The 21,288-nt window shown below is 35.5% G+C and overlaps 1 protein-coding gene across 5 annotated transcripts in view; it reads left to right on the top strand.

Moving 5' to 3' along the window:
• Nucleotides 1-20,777, top strand: part of JCHAIN (joining chain of multimeric IgA and IgM) — a 36,479-nt gene extending 15,702 nt beyond the window's left edge. For 3 of the 5 annotated variants that reach the window (XM_055588740.1, XM_055588737.1, XM_055588738.1), the window contains 7 exons: nt 93-325; nt 1,107-1,243; nt 3,666-3,805; nt 11,212-11,305; nt 14,333-14,459; nt 18,755-18,835; nt 19,676-20,777. In XM_055588740.1, the coding sequence (XP_055444715.1) occupies nt 3,767-3,805; nt 11,212-11,305; nt 14,333-14,459; nt 18,755-18,835; nt 19,676-19,880 (546 nt within the window). In that variant the 5' untranslated portion in view covers nt 93-325; nt 1,107-1,243; nt 3,666-3,766 and the 3' untranslated portion in view covers nt 19,881-20,777. The remainder of the gene's footprint in view (nt 1-92; nt 326-1,106; nt 1,244-3,665; nt 3,806-11,211; nt 11,306-14,332; nt 14,460-18,754; nt 18,836-19,675) is intronic. The other 2 variants (XM_055588739.1, XM_055588742.1) reach the window with 2 other exon arrangements.
• Nucleotides 20,778-21,288: the final 511 nt, after the last annotated feature.

Raw genomic sequence — 21,288 nt, 5'->3', positions numbered from 1 at the left:
CTGCATTGAGAAAATCTGTTGGTGTCATTTTTCCAATGTTTATTCATTTTATGTCTTTGTGTTACATTTCATTAATTCTCTCAATATTTCAGACTCTCCACCAGCAAAAAGACTACAATTTGCTGAAGGCTCAAATGCTGGTTAGTATTTTTTTTAAGCAATAAAGTACTATTTAAAAAAAAAATTGTCTTCTGGCTGCACCATGCAGCATGTGGGATCTTAGTTCCCTGACCAGGGATCAAGCCTGCATTCCCTGCCTGCAGTAGAAGCTCAGAGTCTTAACCACTGGACTGCCAGGGAAGTCCCTAAAGTACTCTAAATTAAGGTTAGTACTTTTTTTTTAAAAGACATAATGCTATTGCACACTTAATAGACTAAATGATAGTATAAACATAACTTATATGTCCTGAGAAACCAAGGCATTCATGTGACTCACATTTTTGCTATGGTCTGGGACCAAAGCTGCAATGTCTCTGAAGCATGCCTATAATAGGAAACGAAGTAATTCCAGTGCAGTAGTAGAGAATTTGTGACAAACTATAATGTATCAACAGGATGGAATATTTTATAACTACTTCAAAGGTTAACATATATTCTATATCAATTTCTTTGAAATTGGTATACGAAATCTACAAGTGACAAAGAGGTACACAAAATAGTTTGCACAAATGTATGGTTCTATAAAAGTGAGTTCATATAAGCTTTTAAAGATTAGAAGTTAATTTTGGAAATAAAGTTTAGTATTCTTAATTCTGTCCTTAATTCTAAGTGTTTGCTTAACTTCACATTATGCAAAATGTGAGGCCATTATTTAATTCTTAATTTGCAAAATAGATCCAGCGTTAAGATTCTGAAAGGGAAGAGATGGGCATGCACTGTTTGGAGTGATAATTGGTCTTTCTTTGGCAGTGAAAATATTTTAAATTTAATAGGAATATATAAGTTTTCAAGGATAATATAACAAACACATACATACTACTACTTGATTCAAGAAGTAAAGCATTACAAATACAATTGTGGTTGCTTGTTTACTTCTTACCATTAATAAGCATATCTTTAAAATTTTGTTGATAATGATTCTCAGTAAGTTAAAGTTGCTTTTGTAGAAGTGCTCTGCAGGTGTTTGGGGAAGTCCAAAACAACCCAGCCTGGAAAGCTTTCACCTTCCACGGGAGAAACAGACAACATTGGATCAAGGCCTTTAGCTTGCATTTGTCGTAGAAAAACTCCCTCTTTAATCTTTGTGAGTAACTTTATATGCAATGAATTTGTGAAATTTTGAGTGACTATGGGATGCTTTGGGACTTCTCAGATGTTTAAAATTAAGCTGACAACAATTATATATTTATTATTTATAAATATACAAATAATTTTCCACTTTTGAATGCTTTATCCTGCTTTGCTTCTCTTGGAGATAATTTTTGTAGTCACAGTTAGTGATTCTTGGATCTTTCCTTCAGTGATAATAGGATCTTCCCTCAGTTTATTTTCCTATGTTGATTCAAAAGTTACTTTGGTATTGTCTAGTGTCTCAAAGGTAAAGAAGGTAGATATACAATATATAGAGAGAAGGTATAAAGACTGTGTTGCTGATAACTGTAACATATTTTAGAAGTTATGTTTTTGGAGCTGATTGCGCAGTCCTGTTCATAATCAAGACTTGTTCTTCAAGTTCAAGGACAAATGGGAATAATGAATTGTTACAATGAATGCAGAATTCAATCCTTTAGAAGGAAAATCAAGAGAGTTCAGCCACTTCTTGGATTTAAAGCCAAGAAGCCTATTAAAAAATACCATCATCCTTTTAAATGTTTAACTGGCAAAATGCCAGGATATTAAGGCTCCTTTTATGTTATGAAAGACTTTCAAGGAGAGAATATTAAAGATAGAGGCAAGGAGAGACAGGATTACTTATGATAAGTATTCATGCTGTCCTTGCGCTTCCCAGATGGCACAAGTAGTAAAGAATCTGCCTGCCAGTGCAGGAGATTCAAGAGATGTGGGTTTGATCCCTGGGTCAGGAAGGTCCCTTGGAGGAGGAAATGGCGACCCACTCCAGTATTCTTGCCTGAAAAATTCCATGGACAGAGAAGCCTGGTGGGCTACAGTCCATGGTGTCACAGAGTCAGATATGACTAAGCGATTGAGCACTAGGTTATCCTTATGGATGAAATGGAGAATTGTAGTTCGTGTGATAGTATGGTATAACTTGATGGTATGAGTTAACTTGAAATTAACTACTATACCCAAAATGTGTTTATTAATGGATCTTGTTAGCTTGGAGGTGAGACTTCAGGTGTAAGCCATAGAAATTTTTTTAGCAGTATGCCATTGTACATTTTTATTAATGACTTAAATGAGGATTCTGATGGTGTATGTACTAAGTTTGTAGATGCTGTGAAGCTGAGAGAAATAACAGATGTGCTAGGTTTCAAAACCTGGATGCAAAAAGAATCTAGTTAGTTGTAATGTTGGTTTGAGTTTAGTAAGAAAAAACTTAGGGACCAGTGCTAAATCTCATACCCAAATCCCAACTGTTTAAATGTGAAGAAGTAATTACTTTACAGAAACAGTGCAAACACTTTTTTAAAAGAAGATTTTAGTTGATTGTACTGGTTAATAGAAGCCAATAGTGTAACATAGTTGCCAAGAAAGAGATACTATAATCTTAAGTAGCATTTACTGAAAAATGTTATAGTCCCTCTATGTTTTGTACTTGGTCACATAACACTTGGACAATTGTATACATTTCTGAAAATTACACTTTAAAGTGTAATTTTAAGTGACATTGACAATATAGTCTGTCCTAAAAGAGACTAATAGTAGGAAAAGACTTAAAATTAGACACAGTTTTCAACGCCTTATGAAGATGTTCTCCATTCATCCTTTGTTCAGCTTATATATTTTAGGCATTTGTGCTTAGTTCTTGGAAGTGAGCAAGACAATGCAGTTCTCAAGGAGCTTTTATTCTAATGAGGAGGAGACAGATGCTAAATAAACTAAATAAGATTTTGAACAATGATAAATTTTATGAAGAAAATAAAATAGAGTAAATGACAGTGACTAGTAATTAGGATGATTAGCAATCAGGGAGATTCTCTCTAAGGCAATGACATTTGACTTGAGACTTGACTGGTAATGAGGGGCCAACCATGCAAGGATATGGGAAGTGTCAACTGCAGAGAGACCAAAGTACAAAGGTCCTGCCCAGGAGTGACTGGAGGGTGATGGGTGAAAGGGAGAGTTGTGGGCAATTGAGGAGATAATGAGTTTGAATTTATTCTAAGTGTAATGAGAAGCCAGTAAAGGGTTTTAAGTCAGATATATCTCATTTACCTTTTAAAAAGATCACTGCTCAGTGGACAATGAGTTATGGGGGTAAGACAATGTAGAGAAAAGTTTGGGGCTATAAATAGTTTAATGAGTTATAAACATGAAATCACTTTTTTCTCCCAATCATTGCTTCCAGTTACCATAATTAAATTTTCTTTGCCTTACAAGGTTTTAAGAAGATTCAATAAATTTGATCATTTTCTATTATTAAATGTGTAGTTTGTTTGCTGTGAAACTAAAACAGCTCAAAATGCAGTCTATTAAAAAAAGTCCTTGCATGCATGCTCAGTCACTTTGTTATTTCTGACTCTTTGTGACCCTTTGGATTCTAGCCTGCCAGGCTCTGCTGTCCACAGGATTTTTCAGGCAAGAATTCTAGAGTGGGTTGCCATTTCCTCCTTCAGGGGATCTTCCCGACCAAAGGATTGAACCCATGTCTCCTGCGTTTCCTGCACTGCAGGTGGATTTACAGGTGAGCCATTGGGTTAAGTCTAAAAACTTACATCTCATACTTTATAGAAATACTTATTTTTTACAAGAGGATGTTAGTTGGCTGTATAATTATTAGAAGCCAATAGTGTAACATAGCTGCCAAAAAAGGATACTATAATTTTAAGTAGAATTTATTGAAAAATATTATAGGCCTGTTGTTCAGTCACTAAGTTGTCTAACTCTTTGCAACCCCATGGACTACAGCTTGCCATGCTTCCCTGTCCTTTGCTATCTCCTGGAGTTTGCTCAAATTCTTGTCCCTTGAGTCAGTGATGCCATCCAACCATCTCATCCTCTGTCATCCCCTCTTCTCCTGCCTTCAGTCTTTCCCAGCATCAGGATCTTTTCCACTGAGTCAGCTCTTTGCATCAGGTGGCTAAAGTATTGGAGCTTCAGCATCAGTCCTTCCAATAAAAATTTAGGGTTGATTTCCTTTAGGATTGACTGGCTTGATCTCCTTGCTGTCCAAGGGACTCTCAAGAGTCTTCTCCAGCCCCACAATTCAATTCTTTAATGCTCAGCCTTCTTTATTATCCAACTCTCATATTCATATATGACTGCTGGAAAAACCATAGCTTTGACTATATGGACTTTTATTGGCAAAATGATATCTGTCTCAGCTTTTTAGTATACTGTCTAGGTTTGTCATAGATTTCTTTCCAAGGAGCAAGCATCTTTTAATTTCATGGCTGCATTCACCATTTGTAGTGATTTTGGAGCCCAAGAAAATAAAATTTGTCACTGCTTCTACTTTTTTCCCCTTCTGTTTGCCATGAAGTGATAGGGCCAGATACCATGATCTTAGTTTTTTGAATGTTGAGTTTCAGGTCAGCTTTTTCACTCTCCTCTTTCACCCTCTTCAAGAAACTCTTTAGTTCCTCTTCACTTTTTTCCATTAGAGTGCCATTATATGCATATTTAAGGTTGTTGATATTTCTTCCAGCAGTCTTGATTGATTCCAGCTTGTGATTCATCTACCCTGGCATTTTGCATGATGTACTCTGCATAGAAGTTAAAGAAGCAGGGTGACTATATACAGCCTTGACATACTCCTTTCCCAATTTGGAACCAGTCCAATGTTCCATGTCTGGTTCTAACTATTGCTTCTTGACCTGCATACAAGTTTCTCAGGAGATAGGTAAGGTCCTCTATCCCTTTAAGAATTTTCCAGTTTGTTGTGATCCATAGTCAAAGGCTTTAGTCAGTGAAGCAAAAGTAGATGTTTTTCTGGACCTCCCTTGCTCTCTCCATGATCCAATGAATGTTGGCAATTTGATCTCTGGTTTATCTGCCTTTTCCAAACCCAGCTTGTACAGCTGAAAGTTCTTGGTTCACATTTTGCTGAAGCCTAGTTTGAAGGATTTTGAGCATAACTTTGCTAGCATGTGAGATGAGCACAATTGTATGATAGTTTGAACATTCTTTGGCATTTCCTTTCTTTGGGATTGGAATGAAAACTGACCTTTTCTAGTCCTGTGGTCACTGCTGAGTTTTCCAAATTTGCTGTTATTGAGTTCAGCCCTTGAACAGCATCATCTTCTAGGATTATAAATAGCTCAGCTGAAATTCCATCATCTTCACTAGCTTTGTTTGTAGTAACGCTTCCGAAGGCTCACTTGACCTCACACTCTAGGATGTCCAGCTGTAGGTGAGTGACCATGTTTTGTCAGAACCCTTCACTATGACCTATCAGCCTTGGTTGGCCCTGTGCTGTGGCATGGCTCATAGCTTCATTGAGTTATGCAAGTTTGTTCACCGTGGCAAGTCTATAATCCATGAAGGGGGTTATAGGCCTGCTTTTTTGTTAATTTCAAGTCTTTGACATCTAATTCAAACAAAATGGAATAGTAGAGACCACATTTACCCTCCTGCTTGGAACAGCTGACAAAATCTATGAAAGTGATTTTTAAGACATTGGCCATTAGGCGACAAAGGACAGTGATCTCTGAGAAATAGAAAACAGATGAGGAGACCTTTGCAATTGCCCCAGCTTGCTTTCTTGAGAGAATTTCTAGACCATGGCTTCACTGGTAAAATCTGCCAAACATTATAGGGAAAATATTGCTAATTCTATAAACTCTTCTAGAAAATTGAGAGGAGGAAATACTTCTAAACTTTTTCTATTGGGCCAGCATTATCCTGATAAAACCAGGCAAATATAAGAAAAGAACATTTCAGACTAATATTCATTATGAACATAAAAGCAGAAATTCTAAGCAAAATGTTAGTGAGTTGAGCTCATAAGTTTATAAGAAGGATATTACATCATAATTAAGAGGGTTTTATACCAAGAATGCAAGTTGAGTTTAAACTTTTAAAATCAGTGCAATTTACCACACTAACAAACTAAAAAAAAGGAAAATCATATGGTCATCCAACGGAGAAAAAGCATTTGAGAAAAATACAGTATACATTTCTGATAAAGAAAAAAAGTCTCAGCAAACTGGGAACAGAAAGGAACTTCATCACCTTGGTAAAGGGCATTCAAGGAAGGTCTAACATCATACTTAATGTAGCAACAACTCATTCTCATTTGTTTTAAAACTGCATTCACAGATAGTTTTAAAAATAGACATTTAGGTTGCTTCCAGTTTTAGTCTATTACAAGTAAATAACACTTTTCCCAAGTGTCTTCTGCCTCCTCATCCAAGTCAGAAAAATTCTGGATATATATTCTGTTCTTCCTTTTGGCTTCACTGAGAAATAATTGGCATATAATGTTGTATAAGTTTAATATATTTATCACATTTCTTTATCTGTTTGTCTGTGTGTGGACACCTAGGTCATTTCCGTGTCTTGGCTATTATGAATAATGCTTCAGTGAACATGGGTATGTAGATGTCTTTGAGATCATGGTTTAATTTCCTTTGGATATATAACCAGAAGTAGGCTTACTGGATCAAATGATAGTTTTATTTTTAATTATTTAAAAATCTTCATATTGTTTTCCATAACCATTGTATCAGTTTACATTCTCACCAGCAGAACACCAGGGTTTCCCTTTTCTTCACATTTTTACCAGCATTTGTATCTCTTATCTTTTTGATAATAGCCATTTTTAGCAGCTATGATGTGATATCTCATGGTTTTGATTTACATTTCCCAGGTTATTAGCGATGTTGAGCACCTTTTCATGTACTTGTTGGACATTTATATGCCTTCTTTAGAGAAATGTGTATTTAAGTCTTCTGCCCACTTAAAAATCAGATTTTTTTTTGCCATTTAGTTGTATAAGTTCCTTCTTTATTTTATATATATTAACTTTTTATCAAATATGTGGCTTGTAAATATTTCTTCCCATTCAATAAGTTGCATTTTCATTTTGCTAATTGTTTCTTTTGTGCAGAAACTCTTTAGTTTGATGGTCCCTGTTTTCTTTTTTTTTTCTTTTTTTTTGCTTGTGCTTTTGGTGTAATATCCAAAATATTATTGCCAAGAACAATTATAAGGAGTTCTTTTCTGTATGTTTTCTTTTAGGAGTTTTAAGGTTTAGGTCTTACATTTAAGTCCTTAATCTATTTCAAATTAATTTTATGAGTGGTTTAATAGGGGTCCAGTTTCATTATTTTGCATATGAATACCCAGTTTTCCCAACACTATTTATTGAAGAAACTAGTGTTTCTCCATTGAGACTTACTGTCTCTTTTGTCAAATATTAGTTGACCATATATGTGTGGATTTATTTTTGGGTTCTCCCTTCTGTTCCAGTAGTCTGTGTGTTTCTTTTCCTGCCAGTGCCCTACTGTTTTGATTACTCCTAAAGGCAATGGCACCCCACTCCAGTACTCTTGCCTGGAAAATCCCATGGACAGAGGAGCCTGGTAGGCTGCAGTCAATGGGGTCGCACAGAGTTGGACACAACTGAGCGACTTCACTTTCACTTTTCACTTTCATGCATTGGAGAAGGAAATGGCAACCAACTCCAGTGTTCTTGCCTGGAGAATCCCAGGGACGGGGGAGCCTGGTGGGCTGCCGTCTATGGGGTCGCACAGAATCGGACACGACTGAAGCGACTTAGCAGCAGCAGCATAGATTTGTAGGATATTTTCATGCATACCTTATAAGGGTCATGTAACAGGAGCCCATATCAGTTTCTATGTTCCTACATGCCTGCAACCCCAAGGGGATATGTCAGGCTCTCCCAGGAGTGTTTTCCTTAAATTTCATTGCAGTCAATAGCACCAAGTTCGATTTGCATTTTCTGCAACCCAGCAAGTAGCGACCAACATAATGCTGGTGATAATGATGGTGATGATGATATAATCACTAGTACCTATATAGCACTAAAAAGTAGAGACATTTACTTTGCTGACAAATCCATCTAGTGAAAGCTATGGTTTTTCCTGTAGTCATGTATGAATGTGAGAGTTGGACCATAAAGAAAGCTGAGCACCGAAGAACTGATGCTTTTGAACTGTGGTGTTGGAGAAGACTCTTGAGAGTCCCTTGGACTGCAAGGAGATCCAACCAGTCCTTCTTAAAGGAAATCAATCCTGAATATTCATTGGAAGGACTGATGCTGAAGCTGAAACTCCAGTATTTTGGCCACCTGATGTGAAGAACTGACTCATTTGAAGAGACCCTGATACTGGGAAAGATTGAAGGCGGGAGGAGAAGGGGATGACAGAGGATGAAATGGTTGGATGGCATCACCGACTCGATGGACATGAGTTTGAGTAAGCACCAGGAGTTGGTGATGGACAGGGAAGCCTGGTGTGCTGCAGTCCATGGGGTCTCAAATAGTTGGACATGACTGAGCGACTGAACTGAACTGAACTGATACAGCACTTACCATATGCCAAGATCTGACTTCTTTATGTGTGGCAGTATATGTTAAGTCTCACAACAATTCTGTGAAATATGTGTTATGCATTATTATTGTCCCCATTTAATAGAGAGGGGAATTGAAACATAGAGGTTGAGCAATTTGACCAAGGTTTGCCTCGTGTCACAACTACTAAGTGGTGGATTGTGTGGTGAACCCAAGCAGTTAGACTCAGAAGCTTTTCTCTGAATTATTATATATATTGTTTCTCAATTTCCCCTTCTTGCAGGGTCCCTGATTTCATTATTTTCTTGATCCTCTCTCTCACTTTACTTTGGGGAGAAAAGAAAACCTTATCCTGCCCTCTCTCAAAAGTAAAAGGAGGAAAGTCTCTTACCACAAACCGTGCTATTTCCATAAGCTTCTTTGATAGCATTCCTCTTTTCCCTCCAAAGTTCTCTAAGGACTGGAGGAGATAGCTGGGAGTACTGGGGGCAGTGATAGCAGTAAGTTGAGTTCTGTTGCTTCTTGTTAAGTCTTGGAGGAGGTATCTAACTCTCTTTAGAATTTAAGGTACTTTAGCCTTTTAGCTGTGAGCCCTCATTGCCAATTCTGGGGCAAAGGGGAAAAAAAATCACTTTTTATTACGAGGCTATTTTAGTAGTTTTAGGAAAGAGGATGGAGGCTTGAACTAGAGTGGCAGTGAAAACGGAGAGAATTAGATAAATTTGGGATGTATTTTGGAAATAAAACCAAGTAAGACATGGTGGCAAATTGAATGTGAGGGAGAAGAACAGAAACGAATTAAAGAAGAGGATTTTGTCTTGAGCAACCTAGATGGAGGTGGTAGATGGAGGTGCCATTTACAGAGATGAGGAAGAGCAGAGACAGAAAGTGATTAGAGTGGAAGTGTGAGGGTGGCTTGGTCATCAAGAGTACTGTTTTGCCTGGTTAAGTTTTAGATACCTGTTAGACTGCCCAGTGAAGAAAGTTGGATATAGTTTGCAGCTCAGTGGGCAAGATAAAGTCTACCATCACACATCTGAAGATCACAGCATGTCTTAAATTCAAAGCCATGGGATAAGATAAAATCAGTTAAGGAGAGGATAAGAGAAAAGAGAAGGCTGAGGATCAACCTTAAGATTCAAAGGAAAATTCAGAAAGATCCTGAACAGGAGTTGTCAATGAGATAGTAAGACGACAAGAAGAGTGTATTTTCTGTGTCTCAAGATTCAAAGGAAAATTCAGCAAGATCCTGAACAGGAGTAGTCAATGAGATAGTAAGACAACAAGAAGAGTGTATTTTCTATGTCTCAAGAGAATCAAGTGTTTTTTTGTGATTTGAGTATCCTAAATATAATAAGCTATGTACAGAGGAAGTGAAGCATTGACCTTTCTCAGACGGTTTTCTGAACTCAGCCTGTCTGCTGTATAGGAAATTGAAACAAAACTTGAGCTGGAGTAGAGAAGGTGGGACTAAATTACCACAAGATCTCTTTCATTCAAATGAATCTATCACTGAAAATCTTACTGTAAGAATTTTATATATAAATGTGGAAAAATAAACCATTTTTGGTGAAAAATTGAGAACATTGAGCCAAGCTCCAAATTATTTAACTTACTTGAATGAAACTATTTACATTTTTTCAGTGGGAAGAACAAAACCAGAGATGAAGTAGTTTAAAAATTAAACCAGACCTACTGAAAAGGTTATGAGACAATTCACCTGTAAAACATAGATACAGATAAATAGAAGCCTCAGCTAAGTGATTTTCAATGTAAACCCATTTGTTACAAAGAAATTACCTTTATTAACTTCTTGCTCTTCTGTAGTTAATGCTGCTAGTTACTCTCCTCCTCCACAGGCTTCTTAGTCTACCAATTTTCAAATTTTAGTGTACATCAGAATCAACTGGAAGCTTTTTTAAAAATACACATTTCAAGGCCACATCTCTGAAAATTCTGGTTGGGTGTAGCCAGAAAGTATGTATTTTGACTAATACTTCAAGTGATCCTGTACCACACTTGACAGAACACTTGTCCTGACCCTAAATTACATGTATAAGTAACTCTTGACTGGTGGCAAAGTGCTACTTGGCACTGTCCACACTTTATTAAAATAATTTGTTATAGATGCATGGTTTATATAATAGAATTACAAAGTTATAAGGTTGAAAGAATCAAAATATCAAATACACAGTGTTTATTTAGCTTAGTAATTATGTCAATATTTGCTCTTATAAAAAATAAGTTTCCAGGGGAGGGGGTTAATTTGTATCCAGGGATTTATCCAACTTGCTTTGGGAAGGCAGTCTACCTGAGTTTATTTTTCAAGGAAATAATGGCTTAAAAATATATCCAGCTAACTTCTATTTACTGTGTTTTCTTTTTTTGAGTGTTATAATAAATCTGTTATTTAGATGTCAAAACAATTATCAACCACTTAAGACTTTTAAGTGGTTGATAGTTATTTTGACATCCTGACCACACACTAAATTGCAGAGTTCAACCGCAGTTGTGATCTTAGTTTGTTAGCTGCCTGGAGTGTTATTTTAAGAAAGCAGAAGCCCCATCATTTGCACACTCCTTATAGCTCACACACCTTAACCCTGACTTCGTAGCTCCAGTTTTTCAAAAGAAGTGAAGTCAAGATGAAGAATTGTTTGCTTTTTGGGGGAGTCCTGGCCATTTTTGTTATGGCTGTTCTTGTGACAGGTATGTGGTATTTTGAGCATGAACCCAGGTAAAAGGAAAAATAGAATACAGATCTGTTCTTCAGATTAAACATTTATGTTTGTGTTTTGGTTGGACACCTAGCTGGCTATGTTCTTCTAACATGTCTTAATTTTTGTATGGGCAGTGGTCTTTAACATGGACAAGACTCATTGTAATTCTTTTCATTCTTTTTTCTCTTATATGTCTGCCTATTAAAACCTAGAAAATAAAATAGATAATTTTTAGATAAGTATAGATAGTTATACTATACAAATACCCATATTGAATCTTGAAAATCAGATTTCTCTCCTTGAGTGTCTCAAATTTATAGTCTGGAGGAATGAGGTAATAATTGTTGTAAATACAATATAGAGGCATTAGGATTTTATTTCCCCAGAGAGGCTGGTATTAGTTCTAACAACTTTCCTGGATCCAAGCCTACAAATTTATTATGACCCTTTAACAATGTTTAATGTTGTACACATTTCCTGGAACTTGATGGCTGAACTTCAGTTATCTTGTTTATTAACTTTTCAAACTATTGTAGAAATGGATTATTTTCTGAATATAAAAGTATAGTTTTAATAATTTTCATCTAGAAAGGTATGTGAATTAGAAATGATATAATTTGATATATATTGTTTTAAGACTTAACTGAGTTTATTCCTTTTTTTTTTGAGCTTATTGTTCTTTCAGGACAGTATGATATAATTAAGAATAGTAATTTTACATATACTTTTCACTAATTTAGTATTAAGAATAATGACTTTCTAATAATATTTAAAACATAAAGATAGAAGTAGTAAACCATGTATAATATATGTACCTATATATAAAACTACATGTGTTTATGAACATATTTATATACCTATAAACATATACATGGAACATATATAGCCATTTATATATAAAAGAGCTGTAACTTATTGAGTACATACTATATTCTAGACGTTATGCTACTGCTTTACATATTCTATTCCATTTAATTCTCACAGTAACCATTTGAGGGTAAGTACTATCATTATTTCTGACATATCCTTGAGCCCATTGACATTTAAAGAGGTGAAGTAACTTACCTAAGGTCACACAACAAGCATGTGGTAGGTGGAACTCAGGCCATCTGACACCATTCTGCCTGTATAAGAGAATCACCTTTTTGGTAAACTCATTACATTCATAACTAGTATGTGTTGTCTATTTTCTCACTTGAACTGAATTAAGTTATTTGACAAATATTTATTGAGCCACCTACTCTGTCTCAGGTGCTCTTGGAATAATAAAGTAAGGCATAGTCTATAATAACAGGTGTATTAGGAAAAATATTTCCTGTTGATGAAACAGAAGTTAGACTCTTATAAGTCTTGGTGAATTGAATGTATTTTTACATTTTCCTGGTAGGTATATTAGGCTACCTAGTATTCTTATATAATAACAGTAAAGATACTTTCCCCCTAGGTTTCTGGCAAGAAAATATAATATGTGCCACAAACAAAACATATATATTTTCTATTTAAGACTTAATAGTCATCATATACTCAACTCCATCTATAGTTTTGGTCAGGTATTGCCTGCTTATTTGTATTTTAATGAGAAAAACATTTAAAAGTCACTAATACAGGAGTAGGGAAGAGAACACCTTTTAAATCATCTTACTCTTTTCAAAAAATTAAGAATTATATCATTATCTTAAATTGGCTTCATAATGGTTTTTCTCCAATACCGTAAGACTTTTATCAGAAGATTTATCAAGAACTTATGAATAAGGACATAATAATGCATTATAAAGTACTTAAAACAATTATAAGTACAATAACAATGATCTTACATTGTTTTTGTAATGACTGTATCATTAAAACTGAAATACTGCAGTTAGGTCCTTTCTGCTCTGAGATCAGGAATAATTAGATGTCCAGTTACAATTTATTTCCTTATCATTTAACCTTTATAACTTGAATTAATGTGCTGTCTATTTTTTAAATTGAGATTTGATGGAAGGAAATTTTAAAGGTCACTTAGCTAAAATTATAGGAATAAAAAAGATTTAATATCATTATTGTTTAATTATCACTGTTAAATAAAGCTATTTATTGTTACTTCCTCAAATATCTGTTAGTTGATCTAAGTACAGATAATAAGAAATTTTGTTAATTCTTTGCAGCACTTACCAGACATTTTATCTAATATTCAGATTGGACAGTAAATGTTGACATTTACAGTTACGGCTTTAATAGTTATTTGTGTATTCACTCATTTGTTATTTTTTTCTGTACACATGCATATTATATTAAATAGAACTTGTACCTAACAACATATTCTAAACTGTTTTAGCAAGTTTATAGCACTTTAAGTCTATAGATACTATATCTTTAAAAATAAGTCTTATAAGAAATATGAATAAATATTGCACTTAATGAATTAAATCATTATGCTATAAACCTGATTGTTATTATGAAAAGGAAGAATATAATTAAGTTTAGGGAAATTTTAATGGAGAATTTTAAAGTCTTAGAAAATTAGGTTATCTCGAGGAAAATGTGCATGTTCTTAGCATAAGGGAAAAAAAGTATGAATGGGTGTTCAGGAAGGGTGTTTTTATTATAAAAAACCGGTTTATTTGTTCACTTTTGAATAAATTTCTCTAGTCTGAGAGAAATTCAGTCTAGATGTTTGTTTTCTCTCTCATTTTGGCATTTGGCACTAATTTTTTTACAAAGCTCTATCATTCAGAGGGTTGTGCCTCCATTAAAAGCATTTGATTAAAACCAGAATTCTTTCAGTTCATGTTCCTATAGACTGGTCCAAGGTAAAATAAGAAAATTCCTTTTGGAGTTTATCTGTATTTCCTTCAGTATGCTGTGAGATTCCACTTAGCTAGTTTAGGTTAGGAAAGAGAAAAAATGGAGAAAGCTGAAACTGATCAGCCAATAAACTTAAGTTTTCTGTTGGGGAGGGTGATAAATTAACTTGATACAAAGTATGAAATTAGACTTTTGGTTACCTTTCTTCTTAAAATATTTATCTTTCAAGCCCAAGATGAAAATGAAAGGATTGTTCTTGTTGACAACAAATGTAAGTGTGCCCGGATTACTTCCAGGATCATCCCTTCTGCTGAAGATCCTAGTCAAGACATTGTGGAGAGAAACGTCAGAATTATGTATGTGGTATTTCGTGCTTCATATTTTCATTTTGTAAGCAGATACTTTCTGATATTAGTGGTTGTTTGCATGTGATATCTATATCTTTGCTTCTCTTTTTGGTGGGTAACATTTGTGGTGGTTATTTAGTCTCTAAATCATTTCTGACTCTTGTGACCCCATGGACTGTAGCCTGTCAGGCTCCTCTGTTCATGGGATTCTCCGTGCAAGAATGCTGGAGTGGGTTAGCCATTTCCTGCTCCAGGGGATCTTCCCGACCCAGAGATAGAATCCAAGTCTCTTGTGTCTCCTGCATTGACGTGTCTTCTGCATTGACAGGTGGGTTCTTTACCACTAGCGCCACCTGGGAAGCCTAAGTATAACAGCTTAAGTGAAGTCGCTCAGTCGTGTCTGACTCTTTGCGACCCCGTGGACTATAGGCCGTCAGGCTCCTGCGTCCATGGGATTTCCCAGGCGAGAATACTGGAGTGGGTTGCCATTTCCTTCTCCAGGGGATCTGCCCGACCCAGGGATCGAACCTGGGTCTCCCGCATTGCAGGTAGACGCTTTAACCTCTGAGCCACTAGGGAAGCCCGTATAATAGCTTACATGAGGTTGAATCTGGGTAATGGGCTTAAGCCAATTATGTAGTTGGGAGCAGAGACAGACGTTTCCAGGCAACCTAAAACCAGTCAGCTACATCAAATAATAACTGAAGGTTCGGATCTAGTCATCAACCTCCCCTGTTTATATGGAGTTATTTCAGTTTGAATCAGAACTTATAGTTGCCCTTGATCAGTTCAAAGTGAAACTTGAGATAATTTTAAAAGGCTTGTTTTGCACCATATATGGACCACAAAGTACTTCACCTTGTATTCAGCTTCATTTGTCTGCATAAAAGTATGGTAGACTAATTAAATTTACTACATTGATTTCATCTCCACTTGTATATTGGACTTCAGATACTCATTTCATTTCACACATAGTCTTAAGTTATAAACTATGAGTCTTATTCAACAGCAAAACCACTAATAATATTTAAGAACTGAGATTTCTATTGGATCCAGTCATTAATGTCTCCTTTGTGAAGTACTTCTACTACTTCGAATAGTTTCCATCCTGAATCAAATACCTCTTATTGAAACAGATCATAGCATTCAATCCCATGTAATCAATAGGAGAAGTATAATATGCTTATGAATTTGTTTTGAGTTCTGGCTGTCACTAAATATTAGTAGCTATGTGCTATGGTATGCTAGTTACTTAACCCTTCTAAACTTGAACTTTCTCATCTCTAAATATTAATAGGAAAATAATATGTATTCATCAGGTTATTGTAAAGATAAACTGAGATATATTCCTTTTAAAGACTATGTAGTTCCTGGCACATTTTCAAAAAATATTTACTGTTATTATTCACCTAACCTATGTGCCAGTTATCATTATGCCACTACCCTTCCTAAAATCCTTTTGCTGGTTCCCCCAATGTTGTTACTAGGATAAATTACGAATGTTTCAGCCTAACCTACAGTGCTCAGCATAACTCTCAAGCTCTTCCATGGCCACTTCTTTTTCATTTTATGTTTAAAAATTCAGTATGTTGCAGTACCTCTTTCTTCCTCTTCTGTTTTTGCATAATCTAGTTCCTCTGCTTGAAGGACTCTTTCTTGCACCCCTCTTAGCCTGGTTAACTCTTCAGCCTGCATGTCTTAGTTTAGACATCACTTCCTTAAGCAAGTTTTCTTTGACCACTCAAGTCCATACCACTTAGTTCCCTGTTAAGTGAGTAAGTAAGTATTAGTCACTCAGTCATGCTTAACTCTTTGTGACCCCATGGACTGCAGCCCACCAGGCTCCTTTGTCCCTGAGATTTTCCAGGCAAGGATACTGGAGTGGGTTGCCATTTCCTTCTCCAGGGGATCTTCCCAACCCAGGGATTGAACCTGGGTGTCCTGCACTGCAGGCAGATTCTTTATCGACTGAGCTACAAGAGAAGCCCCAGTTCCCTGTTAAGGATAGAATAATTGGAGAAGCGTGTATCTTAAGAGAATGGCATCAATGACACTGGCACCTAAACAGTGTTGAAGAGGAGTGTCTCTCTTATATTTAAATCTCCAAGGGCAGATTTAAAATGATACTCTGGGATTCTCTGATTTATCTTTTTTTTTTTTTAATGACATGATCCTTTTTATGATATTTTATTTACTGAAATCAGGCAGTTCAGTAACTTCTGCCATTTCCCTGATGTATATTGATGCTTCTTCAATTTTATTTCTGAAAGTTCTTTTATCATTGCTGTGTCATTATGGCATTATTCCCAACTCCATCACTTAATGATGTTGTGACTTTGGGCAAGTTACTTAACTAATTTGAACCTGTTCCCTAAACTGAAAAAAAAGGCATATGTATAGGTATGTATATATACACATATACTTCATAGGGTTGTGAGGATTAAATATGATAATATATAAAAGCACTCAGAACAGTAGTCCTCAGTGAAACACTCATATGTGTCTGTTCTCTTACTTTTCTCATTATTTAAAGCATTTTCTGATATTACTAGAGATTTTGTAATGTAATAAAGAATAGATATGTTCATTCATTCATTTATTAATTTGACAAACATTTATCGAGTGCTTCTGAAAGCCACTGAGGATTGGAGCTGGGGATACAATAATTTATATAAAACACAGCCCTTGCCATCAAAGAATTTACAGTCTAATAGGAAGCTGTAAATAACTGAAAGGGCATTTACAATGCAATATTGTACATGCAGTGACAGGAATAGGTATAGGATGCTACAGGAACACAAAGAGGGGTGCCGAGGCCAGTCCCTGGGGAAAGTGGGAGAGAGGCAGGTGGAGGTAGGAGAGGGTATTTGGAGTAAGTGGTAGAAATGTGTGTGGGTGATGACAGAGTTGATAGAGAAAGCAGATAATTCCAAGAAAAGGAATCAGGGTTTCTGTGACAATTGTATGGGATCATCACGTTAACATGTTCATCATAGTACCAGGTAGACTGTAAGTTTTTAGTAAATGTCAGGGCTATTACTGTTTTTGTTATCTTTAACGCTTAGAGATGAGAAAATCCTGGTAAATTTTGTACGATAGCAAACAGTTGTTTACATCTGACACACGGTGTAAAGAGGGTGGTGTGGTGAGAGATGAGGCTGGAGAGTTAGAGGTACATCATGCAGTGCCTTCTATGCTGTCTTAATGATTACCTTGTTTTCTGTGGGGAGACACTGTAGGCTTTAAGCAGAGAAGGAAATTAGGCTTGTAGTTTAAAAAGACTATTTTGGCAATAATGTGGCCAACGCATGGGAGGGGTCAAGAATGAAGGAAGGTATTGCTACAAATTAGGAGAGAAGGCTGGTGTCCTGAATCAAGTTCAAAGATGCAAAGTGTTAGAGCCAGTTGAACTGTGAGATGGATTTAGACCTAGGTGGTGACAGAGAGGGAAGACTGAGGGACACAATCCAACGTTTTAGTTTGGATACATATGTGGATAATGTTGCTAAATACTGAGTTAGGAAAACCTGAGGTTTGGGGGGATCTTTTGGTAGGGAGCAGTGCATGTGAAGAGGAATGATGAGATAGATGAAAAAATGTAAAAGTTGATGAAATCACCTGAACTAGTTGATGAGTTATCTAATTTTTCATGGAAAACCTCCAAATCAAAAGGTCTGGATTCCAGTTCCAGCTGTACTACTTAGTACTTGTGTGAATTTGAGTAGGTCACCAACCTCTCTGATTTGTAATTACTACATTTCTAAAATGTGATCCTTAGTATCTTACTGTCCATTCATTCACAAATATTGGACATATTCTATATGACACACCTATAGCAAGGCACTGGGATGTGTAAGTGTTTTTGGCTCAAGGAATTTATAGAATCTAGAAACAGCTATTCTGTAGGTAAGCAACTATAATATGGCAGTATAGTAAGGGTATATGAAACATTAATGAGACTACAGATGAGAAGTTTACTGAGGGGTGGAAATGGGATCAAGGTAAAAATCACAGAGAAAGTAAAACTTGAGCTTATTTTTAAAGGAAAACCAGGGATTTACCAAATAATAAAAGATAATTGATAGAGGAGTTGTTGTGAGGTTTATTTTGAATGAAATTGTTTAAAATATAGCAATTACTGTGAAATGTGAGTAATAGTGTTACTAAAGAGTGTTTATAGAGTGCTAAATGTCCTAAATGTCTGAATGAAATAGTAAGTACTGTCCTAGCAATATACCTATTACCAAAAACAGCAGTATCTGCTAATTTCATTATTCTTCATTTTCTTTTTTTCTTTTTTTTAGTGTTCCTCTGAACAGCAGGGAGAATATCTCTGATCCTACCTCACCAATGAGAACCAAATTTGTGTACCATTTGTCTGACCTGTAAGAGATTTTCCTTCACACTAACCCTAAGTCAATAACTTTTCATTAAACTTGTTAGTAAGAATGTTTTTGAAAACATATTGGGGTATAAACATTTACCAATATCATTTGAACTTTTGAATACATTAATTCATATGTTAATTATTGCTGTGCTATCCTGTCCTCAGTTGTGTCCGACTCTTTGCAACCCCATGGACTGTAGCCTGCCAGGCCCCTCTCTCCATGGGGATTCTCCAGGCAAGAATACTGGAGTGGGTTGCCATGCTATCCTCCAGGGGATCTTCCCAAGCCAGGAACTGAATCCAGGTCTCCCACACTGCAGTTGGATTCTTTATTGTCTGAGCCACCAGGGAAGCCCATGTTAATTATTAGGCATCACAAATTCATAAAATTTCATAAATAAAGGTTAGCTCTAAATTTATTCTAAAGACAAAATTATTTCCATTAGTACAAGAAGGACCAATTTGTCTTTTTAGTTCAACAATTCAGACCCATTAACATGCAGGTATTTCTTTGGAAACCATAGAATCCAACATAAAAAAAAAACCCTTCCTTCTTCATTACTGTAAATAATTAATTTAATCCTACTATGCAGTTGGGAATAAATTTAACAGAGTAGAAGTTACTGAATAGTGTACACAATCATATATATTAATTCATTGCTTACTTTCAATTAAAGGTTGAAAAATTACATAAATAATTCTGTATTATAGAGAAGTTGAAGTCTGAAAGGAGTCATCCTTTGTCAGAACTAACTGATTTTGGATAGAAATGTATAGTCACTCAGATTCTGAGACAACATTTGATGGGGAGTGTCTAATGTGTGTATTTGTTTTTCAGGTGCAAAAAATGTGACACTACAGAAGTGGAGCTGGAAGATCAAGTAGTCACTGCCAGCCAGAGCAATATCTGTGATAGTGACGCTGAGACCTGTTACACCTATGACAGAAACAAGTGCTACACAAACAGGGTCAAACTTAGTTACCGTGGTCAGACCAAAATGGTGGAGACAGCTCTGACCCCGGATTCCTGCTATCCTGACTAACTCAAGTCATGCTGACTGCACAACTGCTTATCTTGAAGGGCTCTCCATTTTGATCGCAGGTAGTTAATGTATTTACTCCTGATGAATTTGAAACCATGATTTTTTTGGGATGGGGATAATATAAAATTAACTACCCCACCCCTACCACTGGCAAATAATTGAAATAGTAACACTGTTAATGTTTTTAAGGTAAATTTCTAGCATTTAAAAAAATAGATGAGGGGAGAACATAAAATTCAAAAAGTAAAAAATCAGGAGGCATAATTAAATTTTGCTTTTTTTTTTTTGGCTTTGCCCTAGAGAGCCTGAGCTTTTGCACTTTCCATACTATTCTCTTTAAAAAAATATCACTGTGCAGAGAATATTTATATATAAATATAGGTCAATTATTTGTCTTCACTATAAAAATAATAATTGGAAAACATGTTTTGGAAATATTCATAAAATAATTTAAAATGAGATCTCTAATATTTATGAAATAAATTAGCTGAAAGTGACATAATTAAATGTATAATTCAAAAATACATTTTGACATAACAGATTTGGGAGCAAATGATAAAAATTTTTTTAATAAGTAGGACAGTATAAGAAATTCCCATTGAAATCACCTCTGTTGTAACTAAATCTAACAAATTATGTACTCCAAAATATGTATTCTCTAGCACAGTTTGAACAATTAAATAGATTCATAAGCATATACCTGTGTGAAATAATTTATTGGTAAAAAGTTTGCTTGTGTTAACTTTGCTGTATGTAAGTTAAAATATCATTTATTACTGAGAAACAGGTTATAAGTATAATCTAATTATGCATTAATCACTAAGTTCAAACATGATATTTGAGATAGCTTTGTCATTTTATACCTAAAACTAAATAAAAAGACAAAGTCCCTTCTGACAAATATGTTTATTATGGCACATATATACTTTATGGCAGAAAGTCAAGACCAATTGGCATAAATATGTAAGAGTACTGTGGAAAGTAAATGCTGACTCTGAGTTTAAAATAATGAGAGGCTGATTAGTAAAATCAGTTTCTTGAAGAGACATTGTTATGTTTTCTTTTTTTCCTCCAAGGGTAATAGTCATTTTTAATAACTTCCACTGTGCTCGTACTGATTAGTGTTTTCTTTTAGGGATAAGGCTCTGACACTGGTGCTTCAGTAGGAATCATAGTTTTGACATGCTAAAGACAAATCATTCTTGTCCAGTCTTCAATTTCGTATGTTTTAGACAAGAGCTTGAACTTTATTTAATCAGCACACAATCATTGATTATTTACCACATGCAGGGAACTCTGCTAGATTTTTGGTGATTGAGCTGTGATAGTCACTATCACTACTCACTTTCTAGAACTCTGCTCAGTTGGACCCCAGTTCATTTTGGTAATGATTTTCTCCATGAAATTC

Source organism: Bubalus kerabau, chromosome 7 (genome assembly GCF_029407905.1).
Source record: "Bubalus kerabau isolate K-KA32 ecotype Philippines breed swamp buffalo chromosome 7, PCC_UOA_SB_1v2, whole genome shotgun sequence".
NCBI lineage: Eukaryota > Metazoa > Chordata > Mammalia > Artiodactyla > Bovidae > Bubalus > Bubalus kerabau.
This window is presented reverse-complemented; position numbering and strand designations above follow the sequence as displayed.